This window comes from Pituophis catenifer, unplaced genomic scaffold (genome assembly GCF_029215685.1).
Source record: "Pituophis catenifer annectens isolate HBS135680 unplaced genomic scaffold, rPitCat1.0.hap2 SCAF_8, whole genome shotgun sequence".
Lineage (NCBI taxonomy): Eukaryota > Metazoa > Chordata > Lepidosauria > Squamata > Colubridae > Pituophis > Pituophis catenifer.
Window position 1 is genome coordinate 52,563,711 of NW_027256888.1, and position 22,165 is coordinate 52,585,875.

Here is a 22,165-nt window from a genome sequence, read left to right on the forward strand (position 1 = left end):
TCACTTAGCAGTCACTTGTCCTTAAGGTGGAACTCGAACTCACGGTCTCTTGCTTTGTAAACTGATGCCTTAAACCAGGAGTCTCCAACCTTGGCCACTTTAAGACTTGTGGACTTCAACTCCCAGAATTCCTCAGCCAGCAAAGCCTGGGAGTTGACATCCAGAAGTCTTAAAGTGGCCAAGGTTGGAGACCCCTGCCTTAAACCACTGCACCAAATTGGCTTCCTTAGAGTATTACATACTTCCCCTTTTTTGTACTTTGGAAAAGAAAAACAATCAGTGCAAAACCACACATGCTGTTCGCTGACCACCTACTTGCCACCAGTATATGGGCCATAATAGCTTTTACTCTTAAAATAATATGTCATTAGTGTTGTTTACCCTCAAATAACATGGAAATGATTGGAGTGAGACAGGAGAATCAAGGCAGGTCTAGGGACAGTTTACAAGCTAATATTACTTTTGATTATCATAACCCAACTTTGCAGATGGGCTGCATACAGATGGACAACATGGTCAACAACCAAGAACAGCAAAATAGGCATATTTACTGCATCTTACTGCAACACTGTAGTTAACGTAAAGCTGGACATGACCGTGTAGCAAAGAAAGCTGGCCCTACAAGATTCTTTTGCCCCTGACTACTGGTAATTAATTCAGTATCTCACATGTCATGGAAATGAATTGAACTGAAGACAGGGGCGCCTTATATTTTTAGAGGAGAATATACTGGAAGAGTGAGTAGCCTCTTCCAATATTAAAACAACTACATCCTTATAATCTGACAGGTAAGTTTTCACAGGCACAGTTAACAATACATGGCAGCACAAGTTATACTTGCCAAGATTATTTTTGTATTAGTAGAGGAGGGTTCCATTTCCCTCCAATTTGAATCAAATAGCAATAAACAGAGTACTAATATTTCTAGTTCTTTTGTTATTTCAGAGTCAAATGGAACTGCATCGGTTTGGGGGAGATTCCTCATTAAGCTTCATGGAGATGGGGCAGACTGATCTTTCTCAGTGGTCTTTTGTTGAAGGTAATGATCTTAAAAAGAGCAATCTGCTTTCAAGATTGCTGTTTCAGTGCTTCTAATAAATCAGATGCAACAACAAACCTCGATTCAATGTAAATAACTGTCTTTCCCAGATACACTCACTTTCTACTTGCACTATTCACAGGACCAAAATTAGATTTCATAAGATGTTTTCATCCCCATCCCGAACAAAGAAAGATGGAAGCAGATGGTATCTTCAATGTTTTCCACTTTTGGATTGAATGCCAGTCCTTAGCACTGTCCCAGGTGGCATTTTGCAAAATCTGCTGAAATCCAAAGGTGTTCTGGGATAGGAAGAAATTGCATTAATGATGACATTTGCACTAAAAGGTTTCCAATTTTTGTGGAACATGATAAATTGTGCTGAATACAAAGCTTGGCCATTATTTCATAGTTCAGTTTGCTCACAGAGTAGCAAATTAGGAAAAACTAACGGGGGGGGGGGACAGAATATAAGAAGAGTAACAAGACAGTACATGGGCTAATTTCAGAAGTTAGCAAATATCTGTTTTCAAGGATTTATTACTGCCATTATTTCTGCCTTTGGATTCACTGTACCAGCCTTTGGAGGTACAGCTGATACAAAAGTCAGACATTGAGATTTAGAAACTTATGGGGCTAAAAGCTCAACTTTTGGACCAGGTTTCATTGCAATGTCTTTTGATAAAGAAACAATACTTTGATCAAATGGCAATTTAAGGTGGGGAGAGCCTTTTGTGGCTACTGTTATTATACAAGTATTAGGAATAGTTACTGATCTATAGCCAGTTACTCAGGATCCATTAAGTAGATCTAGATCTACTTTTTGCTCACCTATGGATGGATTCTTATAGTACTATTCTACTATAGGAAGAAAAAACAGTCTGTGTCTATTCAGTTTATAAGTACAAGTGACTCTGTAACCTCTGTTTATCTTCTGTGATTGAAATTACTATTTTTATTGTCAGAAGTATTAGCCTAACCTTCTGTGACATAAAATAAGATGAAAAGTCCTTCTTAAGTACTTTGATTAAAATACAAATTGCTCTTCTGCATAAATAGCACACCCCATTAAGCAATAGCATAAAACAAGATCACTTAAATTGCAGCAGCTAATGGCACTTATTTTCAACATAAACTAGTTAGGGAAAAACACACAACTCTTGCTGAATTTGGCTGTCAGTGTTTCAGTTTTAAATTGTGATTCAGAAATAAGATTACAAATAACCACCTTTTGATTTACTTCTAAAGTTATCCAGGTTTAGCTTACATACTCCACATCAGGAGCATAAACAACAATAAAAGGTGTTTGTAGCATATTTTCACACATCATAATAAAAATGCCTGAGACTTTCTGAATAATTTTAAGGTGAATTTAAATATGGTACAATCAATTTGATTAAGGGGTATTTAGGAAAGCAGTTCATTCTAAATACAATTTTACTCTCTTCTAGGAATGACAGGATCTCCCTGAATTGGATTACTAGTTATTTATCCAACCATGTTAAAATGCAGTTAAATAAAGACGAGGCTGTGTCTGAGCATCCTTTTCCACAATCGTTGAAATGTTCCTTGGAAACTTGGAAAACTGTCACTTGTAAAATCAAGAGTAACTAATAAAGATTTTGAGGGGATAAAGTGATTTTCAAGGTATACCTTGTATGATAAACAATCGCAGTCCATTGGTAACTACCCTAAACTATCATAGCCCTGCTGCCTTCCTACAACATTTTTATTTTATTTCCATCTAACCGCAAATAATATCAATACATTCCATTCATTCATAGGTCAGAAAGTTCTTGGGAACTTTTTTAAAAAAGTAAAGCTAATTTTAAATCAATCACTATGAAAGCCATTAAGGCATGAAGAGTATATAGTGGTACAAAGGGCCACATATATTGGTTGACCTTTAATTCCATCCTGATTGTTGTCTTCATGCTTCTTCTCTCACTCAGAAGTTATACATCAACGTCCTAAAGCTCAGAGTGGGACCCAGCAGGATTAAATAGCAATTTGCCAACCTCAATCAAACCAGTCTCTGTTCTCTTGCCTGGAAGACCCTGGAAGCACAGATCTTCAAGGGCCGATATTAATATCTTAATAAAAAGAGTCTTCAAATCAAGTCAAAGTTGGAAGCACCATTTCTTCCTGAAGCCATGCTTTCTTCATGTAGAAAATGCCTGGCATTCATACATTTTTATGACCCACCATAATGTTCAGATCTCTGAACTGAATACTTGAATAAGCTTGGGTTATTGAGAAGAAAGAAAAATAATGTCCATCAATGTCAGCTATAATCCTCTTATGGATTAAAATCCCCTTTTCTATCTTTTCTTTAAAAAAAAAACAAAGGTGTGTGTGGGGGAGAGGACTTCATTTCAGTTATATGGTTCTAAGCCACCAAGCAAGGGCATATTCTTCTGGCACATGGATTAGAACAATACTTTTTCACTTTCCATTTTCAATGAAATGAACAAATGTAATTGATAATGAAACTGCATCCAGGCAGACACATCTGTAACTATTGCTTTTCATGACCATCCAGAATGGAATTAACTGGAGTTCGCATAATGTTCCGGATGCCTTTGCAGTTACATATGTGCACGTGTGTATATGGGTATTCATGTATATACAACTGACCCAAATCTTACATATGTGTACATATGTATATGGATAATCGTGTGTACCACAACTGAATTCTTCTTCCTGCTACGGCCTGTTCGTTTAGTAGGATGTTTCGATAGTTTCCTTTTTTCAGGATTTCACCTCCTCGCAGTCTTGATCAGTGGAAAGCTCCACATCAGAGAGTCCAACCTCCATTGCCATAATCAATGAAATATCTGAATCACTACTTACTGCTGGTTCTTGCTCACCTGAAAGAAGAAAGAAAGATTAGAGCCAGTCTTTCATCATTTAAAAATCATCTTCACACTTCTATTTTGTTCTTCGTGTCATCTGATTTTAAATTTGGTCACCACATTACAAAAAAGATGTTGAGACTTTGGAAAAAGTGCAAAGAAGAGCAACTAAGATGATTAAAGACCAGGAGATGTAAACATATGAAAAACGGTTGCAGGATTTGGGTTTAGCTAGTCTAGAGAAAAGAAGATCTAGGGTCGGTCATGATAGCAGTATTCCAGTATTTGAGATGCTGCCACAAAGAGGAAGTGGTCAACTTATTTTCCAAAGCACCAGAGGGCAGGACAAGAAACAATGGATGGAAACTAAGACTCAAGCAGAAAAGCAACCTGGAATTAAGGAGAAACTTCCTAACAGTGAGGACAATTAACCAGTGGAACAGCTTGCTTTCAGAAGTTGTGGGCGCTTCATCACTTAAGGTTTTTAACAAGAGACTGGACAGTCACTTATCTGACTGTCTTATCTGACTTATCTGATTGAGACTAGAAAACCTCCAAGGTCCCTTCCAGCTCTATTCTGATTAGAATAAGAAAACCTGTCAGAGCATAAGTCCACAATATTTTTATAAGATCAGTTTTTGCATTTGAGTGGCATCATGGAGTCTATGTTTCTAAAAGTTTATAGATTCAGGACAAAACATTATTAAGATTACTTCCTGCATATTCAATTTCTCATACTGACAGTTACAATTTGGTGGCAAGAGGAGGTGACTGGAAATCTTGAGGGAACACATGTACTTCTGAATTTTTAGCTTGGACGTTCCTGATTTCTCCAATTAATCAATGTCTCCTAGTATTGGCTGTCAGAGGTAGATTGGGACATAATCTTCAATAAATTAATAAAGGTGATTGATATCTAATATTATCACAAAGTTAGTATAATATTGTCTCATTTTTAAAAATAGTTGTAGATAATTGTTCTGGTATTTGGGTTTTTTTAAAGTGAGTGTGAAAATCCACTTTCACAAAATTAATGATATAAATGTTAAGAGGCTCTTCAACGCCTTTTCACATAAAACGTCAGTTCCTCTGTGAAATTTTATCCTAATGTAATGTTTTCTCCCCCCTAATTGTTTTGATGTGATATCTGAGAAGAAATCTGCTGACATTTCCATTCAATGGTTAATGAAGCCACTTAGTTCCAAAATTTTCTCTTCCATCTTGGGAGAGAAAATAGGCATTTGTCGAATACATATTAATCTTTTTTTTTAATAAAATTTTATTATAAATTAGAAACAAAAAAACAGAATAAAGATTATAACGAAACACAATCACATACATAAGACTGAGGTTGATTCAACCCCCATATATATTCAGTTTCTAAATAACATTACATATCATCATACTACAGCTTCAATTTGGTTTATCATACTGCATCTTGCATTTGTTAATCTTCTTATATCTAATATTCCCTTATTTATATTTAGCTTGCTATTTACATATCTATGCTACATGCTTCCCTAACATCTACCTCATGACATTTTTATTTTATCCATTATCCATTGGTAGCATTTATCCCAGCTTTGATTGAAAATTGATTCTTGTCTATCTTTAAGTATATATGTTAATCTATCACATTCTGCACACCACAAAATTTTGTTGATAATTATCTGATCCGATGGTACTTCCTTCCCTTTCCAAAGTTGCGCATATGCAATTCTAGCCGCAGTGGTAATGTGTATGAAAAGGTACCAGTCTGCTTTCCTTATGCCCCCAGGGTTTATTCCTAGCAAGTAGACCTCTGGTCTCAGTTGAAAACTGACTCCTGTAATCTCCATGAGCCAAACTTTTATCTTACCTATTAATCTTTAGGGAACAATTGTGCTTTGCAGAATATGCTTGAAAAGTATAGTTTAGGGCAGGGGTGTCAAACTCGCGGCCTGCAGGCCAGATACATCACACGCTGGCCATGCCCACCTCCAGTTTAGCAAAGGGGACAAAAATCATGTTATGTCACGTGACGACAACATGATGCTGCGAGTTTGACATCCCTGGTTTAGGGCATTTATGATGAATATCAACAACTGTAATTATGCCTAATGAGCAACCAATGTAGATATTTCAGTACAAACTTCATATATTTCCTAAGCACAGCTTCGTTTACTTGCCATTATTTGCACTATTTCTAGACATTTTTCAAGGGAAACCTCATACAGGCTACGTTGCAATAATCAGGATGGAATGTTACCAGCAATGTAGCTTACATGAAGTTGGCTTTGAAAAATCTGGAAATTACAAGTGGTGAAAATAATGGCAAGTAAATCACTAGCTGTGTAATTCATTATTGTAAAATTAATTATTAAGCTTATAATTGGCCACAGCTGGAACCAGTAATTATATAATTAAAGTCTTTGCCACAGCCATTTGCAAATCCAATGACAGTACTTGCTCTTTCAGGGGCGTGCTATCCCACCCAAACAGGCTAAAACCAGTGGTGAAGTCCATTTTTTTTTACTACCGGTTCTGTGGGTGTGGCTTGGTGGGTGTAGTGTGGCTTGGTGGGCGTGGCACGGGAAGGATACTGCAAAATTTCCATTCCCACCTCACTCCAGGAGAAGGATACTGCAAAATCCCCATTCCCTCCCACTCCTGGGGGAAGGATATTGCAAAATCTCCATTCCCACCCCACTCTGGGGCCAGCCAGAAGTGGTATTTGCCGGTTCTCCAAACTACTCAAAATTTCCACTACCGGTTTTTCGAACTGCTTAAAATTTCCGCTACCAGTTCTCCACAACCTGTCAGAACCTGCTGGATTTCACCCCTGACTAAAACACAATCACTTTAAGTCATGGCTCAGAATTCAGACTCTGACAAAGCTGCTTTAGTCAAACCTATGGGAATATAAGCTTCAGAAACTACCTAGCCAGGAATCACTTGACGCTGATCAAACACAGGTACCATCAGAACAGCCGGAATAGTGAGATGATGGGACATGAACCCCAGGCCCTCGGACTCTGAGTAGAGTAGAATTAAGAACAAGAATAGTTAATGAGGTTCCTTGCCAAGCAAGGGGGTAACTGTCTTGATTAAAGATAACTTGGTCACACTTTTTATATAGATGGTTAGGGAGCAGCATTATGTTGACTCAGATTCTATATTCTACATTGGAAATGAACATAAAACTAGTAGTATAAAATGTTTCAAAACAAAAGAATTGCCTTTAATAATTTCTTTTTTAGAACTTTCATTGCAAAGTTATAATTATTTACATCTAAAATTACCAACAGTCAATATTCAGCAACAAAATTTTATTTTAAATTCTACAAAAGCTTCTCTTGGGAACAATTATAGTCAGGACAAAACTAATTTATGCTCATAGCTCTTCATGCTATTTTCAAGAACTATAACTTTGTCTCTGTAATGCACACCCACATGCTAACCAGTATGTACTCATGTTGGATTATAGTTACTGTCAATATGTAAATGCAACAATCCACCAGAAGGTAATTATTTAAATTTTTATGCACATATCCTGAATATACAAGTGGGCCTTTGAACAAAATGCCACAATATGGAATTTTCATATTCAGTGTTCTACCCACTTAGTTCCATTATTCATTTTTCACTTCCCCCACAAAAATCAATATTATGTAATGCTTGTTTCCAATTTCTATCTGTGCACAGCTCTTCTGTCTTTTATTCTAGTCACTCTGTTTCATGTTTCCTGGTTTTTATTTTTCCTAAACATTCTACTCCATGCTACATCTATAAATTTTCCTCCTGTTTTCCAATACCACGCCATACTATTTCTTCTTCAATTTGATTGTCAGTTCTCCCCTTCTCTCAGGATTATCAACATTTTATTCCACTATGTTATTGTTAAAAGGTTTTCTCCTTTTATGTTTTTGTTTAGATATTCTTCCATCTTTTCTCTTCTTGGAGTTTCCCCTGAACATAGGATATTCTCTATTTTTTTCCTCCATCTCTGTATGCATGAGATGATTCTATTCATTTATTAGGAATTTAATAGGAATTGTGGTGATTTTATGTATCTTAGAACAGGGGTTCCCAACCTCCGGTCCGTGGACCTGCACTGATCTGTGGTATGCCAGAAACCGGGCCATGCAAACAAGCAAATCCCCATCCAGAGACACAGGCAGAACATGAAAAAAGGCCCTCTCGGGTCTGGGGAAAAACCTCTCTCCATGGAACCGATCCCTGGTGCCCAAAAGGTTGGGGCATTAAGAAAGTACATCAACCTATTTTGATGAAGGCCATAAAAATTCATCAAATACTATAAGATCCTTAAACACAGAAACATGATATGCATAGAATACTGGAGGCAAAAGGATGAATGTTTTGGGTCAGCACTTTGCATTTCTATTCTGTATAACATTTGGGTAAATTTATAATGAAATCTATCTGATTTAAGTAAATGTATGATGAAATCTGATCCGATTTATGGTGCCCTGCCACTACAGCTGACAGCCAGCAAAAGGAAATGGCAGTGCAATGACATATAAATTGACAATACCTTATATCACTTATGCACAACTGAAACCTTGGTATGAGCTGCATAGCAAACCAGCAAATGCCGCTATTGCTAACATTACAGTGTAGATGAGCCAAATTTAACATTCTGTAACCTTCAGCATTTATGTAGATCTCTGTGCAACAAAAAGCCTCCACATAAATGGTTTCAGAAATGCAATGAGAATAGATTCAACAATGTTTCTAGTGTATATTTGAAAGGGAACCAAATCATCATTTAAATAATCCTTATATTCTGAAGTGTTATGAGCATTATTAGGAGAGAGAAAATTTATCTGGTTTTTTTTAATAACTAAAAAAGGGGGGTGGTAAATTATTTGTTTTTTACCTGGGATATTGTTGGGACCAATGACACCAGGGGTTAAATGCTACCGGTCTGCACCAGTTCGGATGAACCGATAGTAATAAAAGCTACCGGTTCAGGTGAACCGGTAGTAAAAAAATGCTACCAGTTCGTGCGAACCAGTATTTCTGATGATCAGCTGTGCCGCAAGATTTATATTGCAGGAAATCCTACTTTCTAGCTAATCTAAATCGTGCGGCACAGCTGTTTCCCCCCGCTGTTCTACTTCTTTCTTAAGCCTCCTTTTTCTGCATGAAGCGCACATTTGGTGCACACAGTGAATGCGTGGGCCCTCAGTGTGCATTTGGTGCACACTGCACATGCATGCACGGCATGTGTTTGGCACGCAGTGTGCATGCACGCATGCAGCATGCATTTAGTGTGCACCGTGTATGTGTGCACAGCAAACCAGTGGCAAACCTTGGAGGATTTCACCACTGCAATGACACTATCTGTATCCATTTCTCCTTTAGCTGATTTGAAGTCAGAAACTATCCCATTATCAATGACTATCTATATTGCACTGGGAAACATAGCCAATTAAACCATTGAAGACCCTCTGTAATATAAGCATACAGCCCTTTCTTACAGACTGTCAAGTTTAAACAAGATGATTCTTTTCAGTTTAATGAACATCTTGCTTTGCATATGTCAGGTTTGTGTACTACTACTGACAGTTTGTTAGTTACGAAATCAGCATTTTTGTCCTGGGAAAGTCTAGCTCCCAGTGTATCTCCCATAGGAAGTACACTTATAACTAAGCAGTTCCATTATACTCAGGGGCATTTCCACTGGTGGGATTCACTTACTTTCCCCACCGGTTCGCAAATGTGAGGATGCACTTCACTCACACGCGTCCCGTCCACGCATGTGCCCGGCCTTCCATGCATATGCTTTGCTGGCATGTGCATCTTCCGCGCATGTACCCAGCCTCAAAAACGTACCTAAATAGAATGGCATAGAGCCGGGGTGGGTGGGTCCACCCACGATTTCCACTACCAGTTCGAGCAAACCGGTCCGAACCAACTGAATACCACCGGCTGAATACCACCTCTGGCATTTCCCTCTGAATAAACATTCTCATGATTGCATCATAAAGAGATGCAACAATACTACCATTTGTTAATATTATTTTTATAAAAAACACAGAGGAAAGATGTATATATGCACCCATTTTTCTCCAATTAAGCATTCTTCAGATGTTAAGTCTAGAACTCCCAAAGTGTTCAGCCAACATCTTATTATGAATTTTGAAAGTTATACCTTAACTCATCTGGAGATTGAGAAACGATCCTAAAAATGCATTTTGGCCTATTATGTATATATTTTTAAAAAACAATTGCATAGTTTTTTAAAGCTGTATGTTTTGTGCCAAATAATTGAAGGCTGTATTTTAACAAAAACCAATTGCATTTATTACTTCAGCTTTTCCTATAAAAGTCTAAAAGAAGGCTTTATTTAAAAAAAATATTTTCCACATGGAAATGTTATTAATCATATGAAAGCTGGGAAAGCAAGAATAAGAAATTCCAAAGTAGGATTTCAACTGGATATTTTTCCTTTGAAAAGGAAAACCATCTCTGCAACCATTAGAAACCACTGAAAATATATTTTAAAGACTTTTTAGTTTTATGTAAAGTACCTTAAAAAGCAATATATTTGGACTTCCATTGGAGGGAACTAACTACCATCTAACAATCCTATTATTATAACTGTATAGATTGGACGGACTGTCTGAAAGAACCTGACACCCATGGCCTATAGTTTGAAACTATATAACCTCTGATCTTACTGTGATGGAAGCAAATTTATATCATGACAACATCAGCAGAAATTGAAAATGAATGAACTCTTGGGTTGATATTTAAGAAGGGCAATGACTTGTGTTGAACTCTAAGCACTGTAAATAGGCAACAAACTCCAGGAAGTTAAAAACTAAAATATCTGCTGTAGCTAGAGCCCAGTATTCCTAATATGCAGTTTTGGAAAGAATAAACCTTAATTGCAAAGAACTAAAGTGTTGCACAACATAATCCTTCATAAAACAGTAGATCACATAATAGACTCAAAATCAGTCCTCCTGAGAAGCCAGCATCATCAGACTTTGCCTCTCCTCAATTCTCATCTAGCAGCCCCTGCATCATCAGTTACATAGGAAGTCGAGCCACAGCAAATTTAGCCTTCTTCATTCTTTCTGCCATTTAAATTCTAGCTATTCATAGGAAGATATAAAAGAAAGATATTCCAGCTGAATTAAAGCTTTACAGATTGCTGTTAAAAGTTCTATTTTTTAATGTTTGTTTTTAATTTTAAGCCTGAGGATAGATTCCATCTCTTATTGATCTTTAAATTACTCTGGAAATGTTTATGACTGGATACTAGGTGCAGGTAGTTCTCCTTTAATGACTGCCTCACACAATGATCATTCACAGTTATGAAAAACTACTAGCTCTTGATTGGGGTATTTACTTCTTGATTTTTGGTCTGATGTTAATCTTGGTGTTGAGTTATACTCTTGAGTGTTGATTGCTGGTGGAGAGATGTTTGGGTCTTTTTATTCCCTCTTTGGCTTGTTGATTGTCTTTTTTGCACTATGTTGTTTATGCCAATATATCTACTGATGGCCAATTTGTTAGCGTGCCAAGCTTCCAGGAATTGTCCAGCATTTTTGAATTTGGCTTGGTGCAGTGGTGAAATCCATTTTTTTTTACTTCCGGTTCTGTGGGCGTGGCTTGGTAGGTGTGATGTGTCTTGGTGGGCGTGGCTTGGTGGGCATGCCAGGGGAAGGATACTGCAAAATATCCATTCCCACCTCACTCCAGGGGAAGGATATTGCAAAATCCCCATTCTAGTGGCGGGTTGACCCCGGTTCGCACCGGTTCTATAGAACCGATAGTAAAACCAGTGGGAGGCTCTGCCCACTGATCCCAATGTCATCAGAACGCTTCTGCACATGCACAGAAGAGTGCTTGCATGGCCCCGTTGCGAACCGGTAGTAAAGGTAAGTAGAACCCACCCCTGCACCTTTCCCTCCCCACTCCTGGGGGAAGGATATTGCAAAATCTCCATTCCCACCCCACTCTGGGGCCAGCCAGAGGTGGTATTTGCCGATTCTCCAAACTACTCAAAATTTCCGCTGCCGGTTCTCCGAACTGCTCAAAATTTCCTCTACCGGTTCTCCAGAACCTGTCAGAACCTGCTGGTTTTCACCCTTGGCTTGGTGTAGGTTGGTCACAGTTTCCCAGTTGAAACTATGGTTAAGCCTGTCTATATGTTGTGAGATTAAAGAGTTGCCATTATGTCTTCTGACTGCCAGTTGATGTTCATGGATGCATTCTGCTAGTCTTCTGTCTGTTTGTTATATGGGCTACATGGGCTGTTGCAATCTTTATACTGTATGTTGTGGATGGCTCCTGTTTTTTTCTTCTGACGCTGCTAGTTCTTTTGTTTTACTTAGGATGTTCTGGAGGATTTTACTTAGTTTGTGTGCTATGCAGTTGTAATAGTCTATTGGTGTTTCTGAAATGTTTTTGATGTATGGCAGTGTTATCCTTTTTAAGGCTTGTGTTGGTTGTGCTATATTAGGTTGAATGGTCAGGCGCTTTTTGATGAAGTTTCCTTTTTCTGTTGTTCAGGCTTGGCATAGTGAGTGCCTGTCTAAATAGAGTTCTTATATCGGAGCCATGAAATTATAATATTTGAATATGAAAGATAGGGACAATAGTAAATAATCCTATTAACTATATTTACCTGAATTTCAATAAATTCAATTTTGTTTTTATGTTGCCTCCAACCACTTCTTCTGACTCTTCCTGCTTTTTGACTTACAACCCTGGTGGTCTAATTAAACACCCACATGTCTCCTCTAGTTTTACAACCTTGACTTAAATAAATAAACAAACAAAGTTAAACTTTGCAAAGTTCTCTTGCTGCCAAAATGTGTCCTTCATCACGGACTTGAATCATAACCAAGAATTACAGAGAACAGGAAGAGTGATGTGTGTTATTAATTTACATTTCTATTTTCTCCAACATACATTATATTGCAAGATACTGGATTATCCTTGATCAGGGATGCAGAAGACCATCAGGTATTTATAAAAACATGTCCCAATTCTTAAGCTTTACAAATTATTGCAGGCAGTTCCAAGTTTAACCAATATCACAACTCTAGTCACGATGTTGATATATCTTGCTGCTCTGACATATGAAGGTGAAATCTATTTCTAAAAATATTTCATAAGTGACCCAGAAGAATACAGACAAAAATTACTTGTAAAAGACATCTGGCAAGATAAAGCAGATAATCAAGAACAGTTATAAACTAAGATGGGTAGGCCAGATCATGTTTGAATAAACAGAATGATACGAGGCAAACTGGCATATTGGGAACTGTAATGTTAAAGTCTGTAATAAATAAAGGGAGAATGGGAATCTTTGGACAACTGTTATTGTTGCTGGAGCTGCATTTTTAATAGTAAAACTTGGAAGCATAAATATTGCTGAAATTGAAGCCAGCTACTGGAGCCTGAAAGGTTCATCTTAGTTGTTTTCCCTCACAGCATATAAAAGAGTAGATTTGTAGCAATAAGATTAGAAGAGGACTAGAGGTAGCAGCAAAGATTTGCAAACAAAGACATTTGCAATTGGTTTACAGATCTATCCAGAATAATGTAAACTAAACGTCAGAAAGCATAGGGCTTTCATCTCAAAGGGTGGACAAAACCATTTTCTCTTCAAGAAGGCATATATCTAGGTCACTAAACATTTATTTTTTTCAAATCAAGACTGACGTATATCAGATATAAGACCTATATCTCATACCATGCAGAAAATTTATTATTGAATTTTGTCTGTGAAAATATTTTGAGGGGAAAACAGAATTCGATGCCTAATGTAATAATTTATAACCTTTACATCCCCATGTCTTCCTGCAAAACATTATTTTTCAATATAACAGCATGATCCCAGCCAATCAGCAATCATATGCTGAACATGTTGATCCTATGGTTCCATGCCACTAGTGAGATTTGGTTTTGAATTAATATCAAGGAGGAAAAAAAAGAATTGTACTATAACTCCCTATGAAAATTCTAGTTCTATTGAATGTTTTCCAAGTGGAATCCAGAGGATCAACTAACTGAAAATATTTCAGAAAAGCCATCTTATGTACTCTTATGAATTGCATCTGTAACGTTTTATTCAAAGCCAAGAGATCAATGGAGACTTACTGCTTGTGGTATTGTTACTTTCCCCAACCTGTGGAAGGGGATCTGCATCCTGAATAACTTGTAATACTCCAACTGTCCGGATAGGAGTATCCACTGCTATGGAGCTTTCATTCACAGTGATATCACTAGCTCCTGTAATCTGATTGGTTGGGGGCCCTCCTATAGAAGCTTCAAAATCCGGAGGGATGTCATCCACACAATCTGCATTAGGCTAAAAGAAATGAAAAAGAAGAGAATCATAGAATTGGGAAGAAACTTTGTAAAAGATAATGTTCAGGAGCAATATCGATTGAAAACGTTTCCCTCTGCCCCAAAATCATCCTTACAATTTGATATATTTGATTCCATCTTAATATGTTATCAGGAAACCTATCGTTAACTATTTATTTTTATTTCATTTTAAACAAAAATAAAAGTCAATGGAGACTATATTAATTTGTATATTGAGCTGAAAATAAATGGTCATATCAGAAATTTGTTAGGATAGATTTTTGTTGAAAATTGCCTGGGATTAAAACAAAACTCAATTTATCAATAAATAACATTTTCACATAAATTGGAATCCAAACTATTTTATACTTACTATGGCCATTCCTTTTTTTTTTTTTGACAGCCATCTCTTCTCAATAACACACTACATGTACTTCTACTTCATAGCATCGATTCAGTTAAAATATTAAGAGAGAAACACATATAAAAGAGTACTTTTTAATCAAGCAAATGCAATCTTTAACTTTTTAATACCAGTACTGAGTCTACAATGAAACAGTCTTCCTCACTTAAAAGGCATAAGCAACTAGTGTTTTTCTGGAATGAAACTAACTAAGCCCAAGCTGTTTGGGAATCAGGAAAAGTTATAATTCAATACAGCTGAAGGGTTTCTATTTTTCTTTCTACAACTCCTTTTTTCTGAACCTTCACTGCTTTAGAAAACTCAAGATTTAAGGAATTCGTTGTGTTTAAAAACAGTGTATCAGCTGTTACACCAATACAAATAGCACTTAGACTTATATACAGCTTCACAGTGATTTTACAGCCCTCTCTAAGCAGTTTACAGAGTCAGCATATTGCCCCCAACAATCTGGGTCCTCATTTTACCGACCTCGGAAGGATGGAAGGCTAAGTCAACCTTGAGCCTGGTGAGATTTGATCTGCCAAACTGCTGGCAGCCGGTGATCAGCAGAAGTAGCCTGCAGTATTGCACTCTAACCACTGCACCACTGCGGATCACCAATACAAATGGTACCAGTTTTAAATAGCTACTCTATTTAAGTTTGTAAGTATACAAAATGGCCATAGAATATTCGGGTCTTTTATGCTGCATTGGAATGTATTACGTGCTTTTGCTTATAAATTAGTATACGTGATTTGCTTTTCATTATAAAAAATTTGCAGAAATACAGTTTCACTTACTGTATTACTTGGCATGCTTACCGGAATCCCTAGTGCTTTTAGTATGTTCATTTTACACATAGGACAGGTACGATGATCTAGGAGCCAGGGATCTACACAAGATTTGTGAAAGAGATGCCTATGAAATGGAGTAAAATTATATTTAGTTCAACGGGTTTTTTTCTACAGGTCGAAATTGTCAAACATTAAGTTGAAATAATTTGTTCGGCAATATAAAGAATCTTAACTAACAGTATATTTGTGTAGCAAATTTTTTTATCAATAGAAAAAGCTAAAAATGAAGTCAGAGCTGAAAAACAGAAGTATTTTGGAGTTGATTATGAAGCAGTATTAGAATAAAAAAGGAACAAAAAAGTGGATAGATAACTTTTCATTATTATAAATATTATAAATAATTATTATAGAAACTTTTAAAAAAATATACAGACATCACTTTTTCATGTATGTGAAAAACAGCATAAATAAATGAACTGTCCGTAATAACAATTCCAACCTTAGATATAGATAATAAAAATTTGTCCCAGTATGATAAAGAAACAATTCATTGTACTTTATTTGTGACACCAGTGGTAAACTTGTCATAAATGTTAAGACACATTTATACTCATCCCAAATATTATGACATCACAGAACAATAAATATACAAACCTCTATATCAAGCAATCTAATGAAACTTGAAAAAAGATTCTGATTGTTTCTTAAAATCAATTACTTTATTAAAATAAATTTGTTGGGATAATGATAATAACTTACCGGCAAGGCAAAATCCTAACAACATCATTTGGTTTGTAACCCTCAATACACACTGCACAGTTGTCAAAATCAGACTCAGTTTCCTAAAAAAAACCAATAATAATACTAATTAATATCTTTAAATAACAAAAATGCAAGTTGAGTGAAACTCAGAGAGATGTGTCCTTGTTGACGTGGCCAATATCGATGTGCAAATGAATGATGGTAAGAGCCTGAGTGGCACAGCAGAGGAGCCTGAGTGGCGCAGCAGACTAATGCTACTGTTAAAGGTAGTATTTAGCTTCCATCTGCCTACAATTACTGCGAGTTCAATTTTCACCAGGCTCAAGGTTGACTCAGCCTTCCAGCCTTTCTAAGGTAGGTAAAATGAGGACCCTGTTTGTGGGGCAATAAGCTGACTTTGTATAAAATATACAAAAGTATGAAGGCTATTGCTTAATGCATTGTAAGCCACCCTGAGTCTCCGGAGAAGGGCGGCATATAAATAAATTAAAAAAAAAACTGTCATGGTTCCCCCCCCCCCACTTTTGTCTATGGAGCGTCTAAACTCCAGATCACTATGAAAATGGTAGCTTTGCAGAAGGGTGAAATCCAGCAGGTTCTGACAGGTTCTGGAGAACCGGTAGCGGAAATTTTGAGTAGTTCGGAGAACCGGCAAATACCACCTCTGGCTGGCCCCAAAGTGGAGTGGGAATGGAGATTTTGCAATATCCTTCCCCCAGGAGTGGGGAGGGAATGGGGATTTTTCAGTATCCTTCCCCTGGAGTGGGGTGGGAATGGAGATTTTGCAGTATCCTTCCCCTGCCACATCCATCAAGCCACACCATACCCACCAAGCCACGCCCACAGAACTGGTAATAAAAAAAATTGAATTTCACCACTGGCTTTGCATGACCCTTCTTTAGGTTTATCCAATCTTCTGACCAGTCTTTACCCACTCCATTCTGTAGTTACAAGTAAAAAACTTCTAGTTTTTATTTTTTTAAATTATTATTTTGTCCTTAATATTGTCTCTGAACAAAGTGGTCATTTCTAAAGAGAAGCATTTTTTAAAATTACCTTATCTCCTTTCCTTATTGTTCTGACTTGGAGTTTGCTGATTGCTTTCTTTGCAGCATCTCCAAGTCGGCGCTGAAAAGAAACAAACAAACAAACAATCATTTTATACTTATGGGATAAACCTTCATACAGATTACTTCTTGCATTAATAATAGTTGCAGACCATTTAAAACAAAAGAAGTAAAAACAAGAACTAAGGAAAAGAGTCATTTTCCAGGCTTTAGATTCTGGAAGACTAAAGGGTGGGCATCAGGAGGTCTGACTATGTTTGCCAATGCAAAGCTCGGCTGGCAAGTATATGAATTGGTCTTGATGACTCTCCCCATTATTTTGCTGTAAAATGTTTATATTAATTCTCTGAGATAGTTCTACTGAACATGTATCTACCAACACATGCATCTTCCCAATTTTCTCCTAATCCTTTGGTGAATCTAGAAAAGACAGTGCTAAAGATAAACTCAAATCACTCTAAAGCTACTGTAAAATTAGCAGGAGACTTTTATGCCTTTAGAAGATTTTGTACACCTGGGTGTTATTCATGAGGATAATATTCATTGCGGGGCCCCTCGACAGACTATCCAGCACATAGTGAGGGAATACCCTAACAGAAGGTATCTAGGAGATTCTAGGGACTTCCTCTGCATAACAACGGCAGCTACTGACTGGATCTCCAAACTCGACATTAAACTTTGAAATGTTATTTCTGTTTTCCTTTTAGGTTTTCTTACTGCTTTTTTATTGTTTTAATTGTTTTTAACCTGTAAAAATGAAGTGTTTTAATGCTGTGTGTGACCAGCCATACGCTAAATAAATAAATAAATTCATGAGGATTATTTTATAAATAATCCACTTGATTCTTTAGAGACCTCAAAATAAATACCGCAGGCTGATAACTGATCTCCTTGATTTATAAATGTAACCTCCATATTTGAAGAGGTAAAGAACCTGGTTTTATATATCACTCAGGAAACTCTATTAGATTATCTATGTATTACATAAAACAAGGTTGCTGTTTTCAGACATCCAAGCCCACATAAGGAAGGACAGCAATCATCAAGTAATCACAGTCCATTTCCAAAGCAGATCTGATACTAGATTAACTATGCCTCCAGAATAGAGGCTATTAGCTAATCTTGAAGTGAAGCAGAATAGAAAGCTCAATTAGGCAAAAGTAAGGCAATATCTACCTTTCTGAATACAGAACATGTCCAGACTTGGATAAAATTTTCTCCTTTATCCAAGGTCCAGATAAAATCTTGATTTTACACTTGATTTGTGTCTCTGAGAAAATCCTTGACCGATCGATTTCCAGAAACCAACAGCAAATAAGTTCAAATTGGTTTGATTCTGCCTACTTATATACCAGAAAGTTTAGAGCAGTAATGCACCAGGTCCAGGGACACCCTAATGTAAAATAAACATGCTAAATTGTAATAAAGTGTCATTACAAGAAAGTGACAGCCTCCCAAAAAGTTTCCTACACAACTAAAATATGGTCAGATCTGAAAGGGAGAAATTCAATTTTTTTTCTGGAATATTGTATCAAGTTTATTAAAGGAACATAAATTCTAGTTCAATATTCTTATTCCAGCTTCAGTTTGGGAGGATTTATATGTAAAGGTACTTACTAATCTAACTAGGGCCCCCAACGTAAGAAAATTATTGATACTCTAGTCTTTGAAAACCTTTTTCCCTGGCCTCTAATGTCAGTATCAGAAATCAAATTTATTATCCAATCTCTAGATTCTTATAAGGCACCTAGAGAAGATTATTTTTATCCCCAGAACTCTTCAAGAAACATATTGATTGGTGGGCTCCATTGTTAAGAGGGTTGTTATATCGTATAATTTTTATTTATTTAGGAAATTTATATGGCCTCCTACTCGCTCACAGCTACTCTAGATGGTTTACAAACAATAAAAACAGAACAGAAAACAAACAAACAAACATAGAAACAACACAGAGTCAAATGAGCCATTTGATGGGCTCCATCTCTCTCTCTGGGTTTCCCAGGCCCACTGGCAAAACCAAGTCTTCAGGGCTTTACAAAAGATTGTCAAAATGGGAACCAGTTTAATTTCTGCAGGGATGATATTTCAAAGTGAGGTTATATCAGTGTATAAGAAATTATGAACTGGGATAGCCATAACAACAAGTCAGCCAATGGGAACTGTTTGGTGACTAAGAAACAGGATCTGTTGTGAGCCATGGAGACAGCTCGGAGCCTAGGCGTGGCTTAGCTTAACTGGTCTGTATATAAGAGTTTTTTTGTCCTTAGACTATAGCTTCTCTGATTATATAGCTTCTGTTGTTCTGTGCTTCTGCTTCTTGTCCTTGTACTTGCTACCACATTGCAAGAGCTGCATGGGTATTTTATACATGCATCATGTTTTATATTATTGTATATAAACAAGTTTCTTCTATAAAGGAACCCTGCTGAATTATTTACTTGTGTGCTGGTTGGATTGTTGCAAACTCTGACAGGTTATGGGCCCAGAATACACCAAGTACACAGTAATTAAGCTGAAGGACAGCCTGTGTTATAAGGAAAAGGGAACAAGGCTGAGAAGGCTTGCAGGATGGCTGTTGAGTTCAAGGAGAGCTCTCTGCCTCGATTCTTCTGGGACAGAAGAATTATATTATTTGGGCTGCAAAAATGGAATGCTTCCTGAAGGCTACGGAGTTCTGGGATATTATTAATCCACTCCAGGCACTATTAGCAGCAGCAGATCAATGGCAACATGATAAGGCACTGGACTACATCATCTTAAATTTAGAAGATGAACAATTATTGAATATAGCTGATTTAAAAACTGCAAAGGAGGTTTGGCTGAAATTGAGAAGTGTGCACATGAGTGTGTCAGCATGCAATATTGTGCAATTGTTGAGACTATTTATTTATTTATTTATTTATTGGTTCGATTTATAATAGACAGTTGTGCTTCTGTGATTATATAGCTTCTGTTGTTCTGTGCTTCTGAATTCTGTGCTTCTGAATTCTGTGCTTCTTCTTCTTGCCCTTGTACTTGCTACCATGTTGCAAGAGCTGCATAGGTATTGTATACATGCATCATGTTTTATATTTTTGTATATAAACAAGTTTCTTCTATAAATGAATCCTGCTGAATTATTTACTTGTGTGCTGGTTAGATTGCTGCAGACTCTGACAGGGTGCCACCATGGAGAAGGTCCTTCTTCTGAGTCCCGCCAGATGTACCTCCTTAGAGTTTGGGACCCGCAACATTCCTTGCCTCCCCATTCTAGTGGGTCAGGTGGATATGACCAGCAAGAGATGGTCCCCCAGATAATCTGGTCTCAAACCCTAAAGAGCTTTAAAGGTGACAACCAGCACATTGAATTGCACCTGGAAGCAAATCAGCATCCAATGCAGCTCCCGCATAAGAGGTAAATAATACAGGTAAATAATGCATCCCAGTCAGATAAGAAATCATCATTATATTCCCCATATGTAAAAAGGGAGAAAAGGCGACCCAAAAAAATTATAGAGCAGTGAGCCTTATTGGAATTGTGGCTAAAATGTATGCAAAACATCTCTTGAACAAAATAGAAAACTGGGTAATAGAAATAAATTGCTTAGTGGAGGAACAAGCTGGGCCAGAGTGCTCCACAGTAAACAATTTGTGTTATTTTACACCAGTTGTCACTACACGTATATTGAAATTTTCCACCCCTCACAGCTGTTGCTTCAGGTCAGGGTGGATAAAAATCAATGATTGTTTTAAAAAAATCAAAAAAATAAGATTTTTTTTATTTAAATCGGATTTTTTTTAATTTAAATCGGATTTTTTTGATTTTTATCGAATTTATTTTAATAAAAAACTTTTGGGGTAAAAATCTATCGTAAGATAGTTTTCTATTTAAGATACATAAATAATTTAGTTTATTCAGCATGAAATGGAGCTTAGTTATGTAGCATGAGGCTGTATATTCTGCAACACTGGGACTATCGGTGAGTCAACAGTGGGTCAGAGGAGTAGCGGAGATGACAGTTGCTCTTTAAAAATTATGATTTAAATCGAGTTGATTTAAATCAAGCCTTTTTACTAGTGATTTAAATCATGATTTAAATTGTGATTTAAATCAACTCGATTTAAATCAAATCCACCCTGCTTCAGGTGCAAGAGAATTTACCTATAGAGATTGTTGTAGGGTGGTGGTGTCGCTGAATAAGGCAATCAGTAAACAAGACTTGTCTGTATTGCAAATGAACTGATTTTAAAAGATAAAGGAGTTAACTTAACAAAATCAATATTACTTCAATCTATTTTTACATTGAGGATAGCAAAACACTTTTTATTACTTCCCTATTCACTTGGGAAATTTATGCCACATTTCTTCATGTAAAACTGGAATTGGAATAATTTCTTACCCATCTGTTCCCAATTCTTTTGTCTCAAAGTAACATTTTAGGTTTCAATAAAGACACAGCAATACATATACACACCAGATAATATTTCAAATAGTTCTCTCTTTCTTTCTCTCATTGTGTGTATGTCAGTGGTGGGTTGCTCCCAGTTCGGTAGTAATGGCGGTTGGAGGCTCACCTGCCCACCTGCCCCAAGGTCATCACTGATGATCTGTGCATGCACGCTCCCGTTGTGATCCGGTAGTAAAGATAATGGAACCCACCCCTAGTGTATGTGTGTTTGTGATGTGTGTGTGTTTGTGTGTGTACCCATATGCATATATGCATATAAAGATATTGCGTTATTCTTTAAAAAACCATGCAGTGGATGATTTTAAAAAAACCTATCATTTTTTAAAAAGACAAAGGGACAACTAGCCGTAGAAGCAGGTAACCTAGTAATAATTGGATATTTTGGAGTACCTGTCTTAAGATATCCCATTCACCATCCTGTTAGTTGTAGAATACAGGAGTGACAATTCTAAACTTCCAGAC

General features: G+C 36.9%; 1 protein-coding gene across 1 annotated transcript in view; it reads right to left on the reverse strand.

Annotated features, from left to right (window-relative positions):
- Positions 1 to 3,790: 3,790 nt before the first annotated feature.
- Positions 3,791 to 22,165, reverse strand: part of RNF150 (ring finger protein 150) — a 75,381-nt gene continuing 57,006 nt past the window's right edge. The window contains 5 exon segments of the mRNA XM_070948322.1: positions 3,791 to 3,909; positions 14,020 to 14,230; positions 15,454 to 15,550; positions 16,186 to 16,268; positions 17,245 to 17,316. Of these exon segments, the coding sequence (XP_070804423.1) occupies positions 3,791 to 3,909; positions 14,020 to 14,230; positions 15,454 to 15,550; positions 16,186 to 16,268; positions 17,245 to 17,316 (582 nt within the window).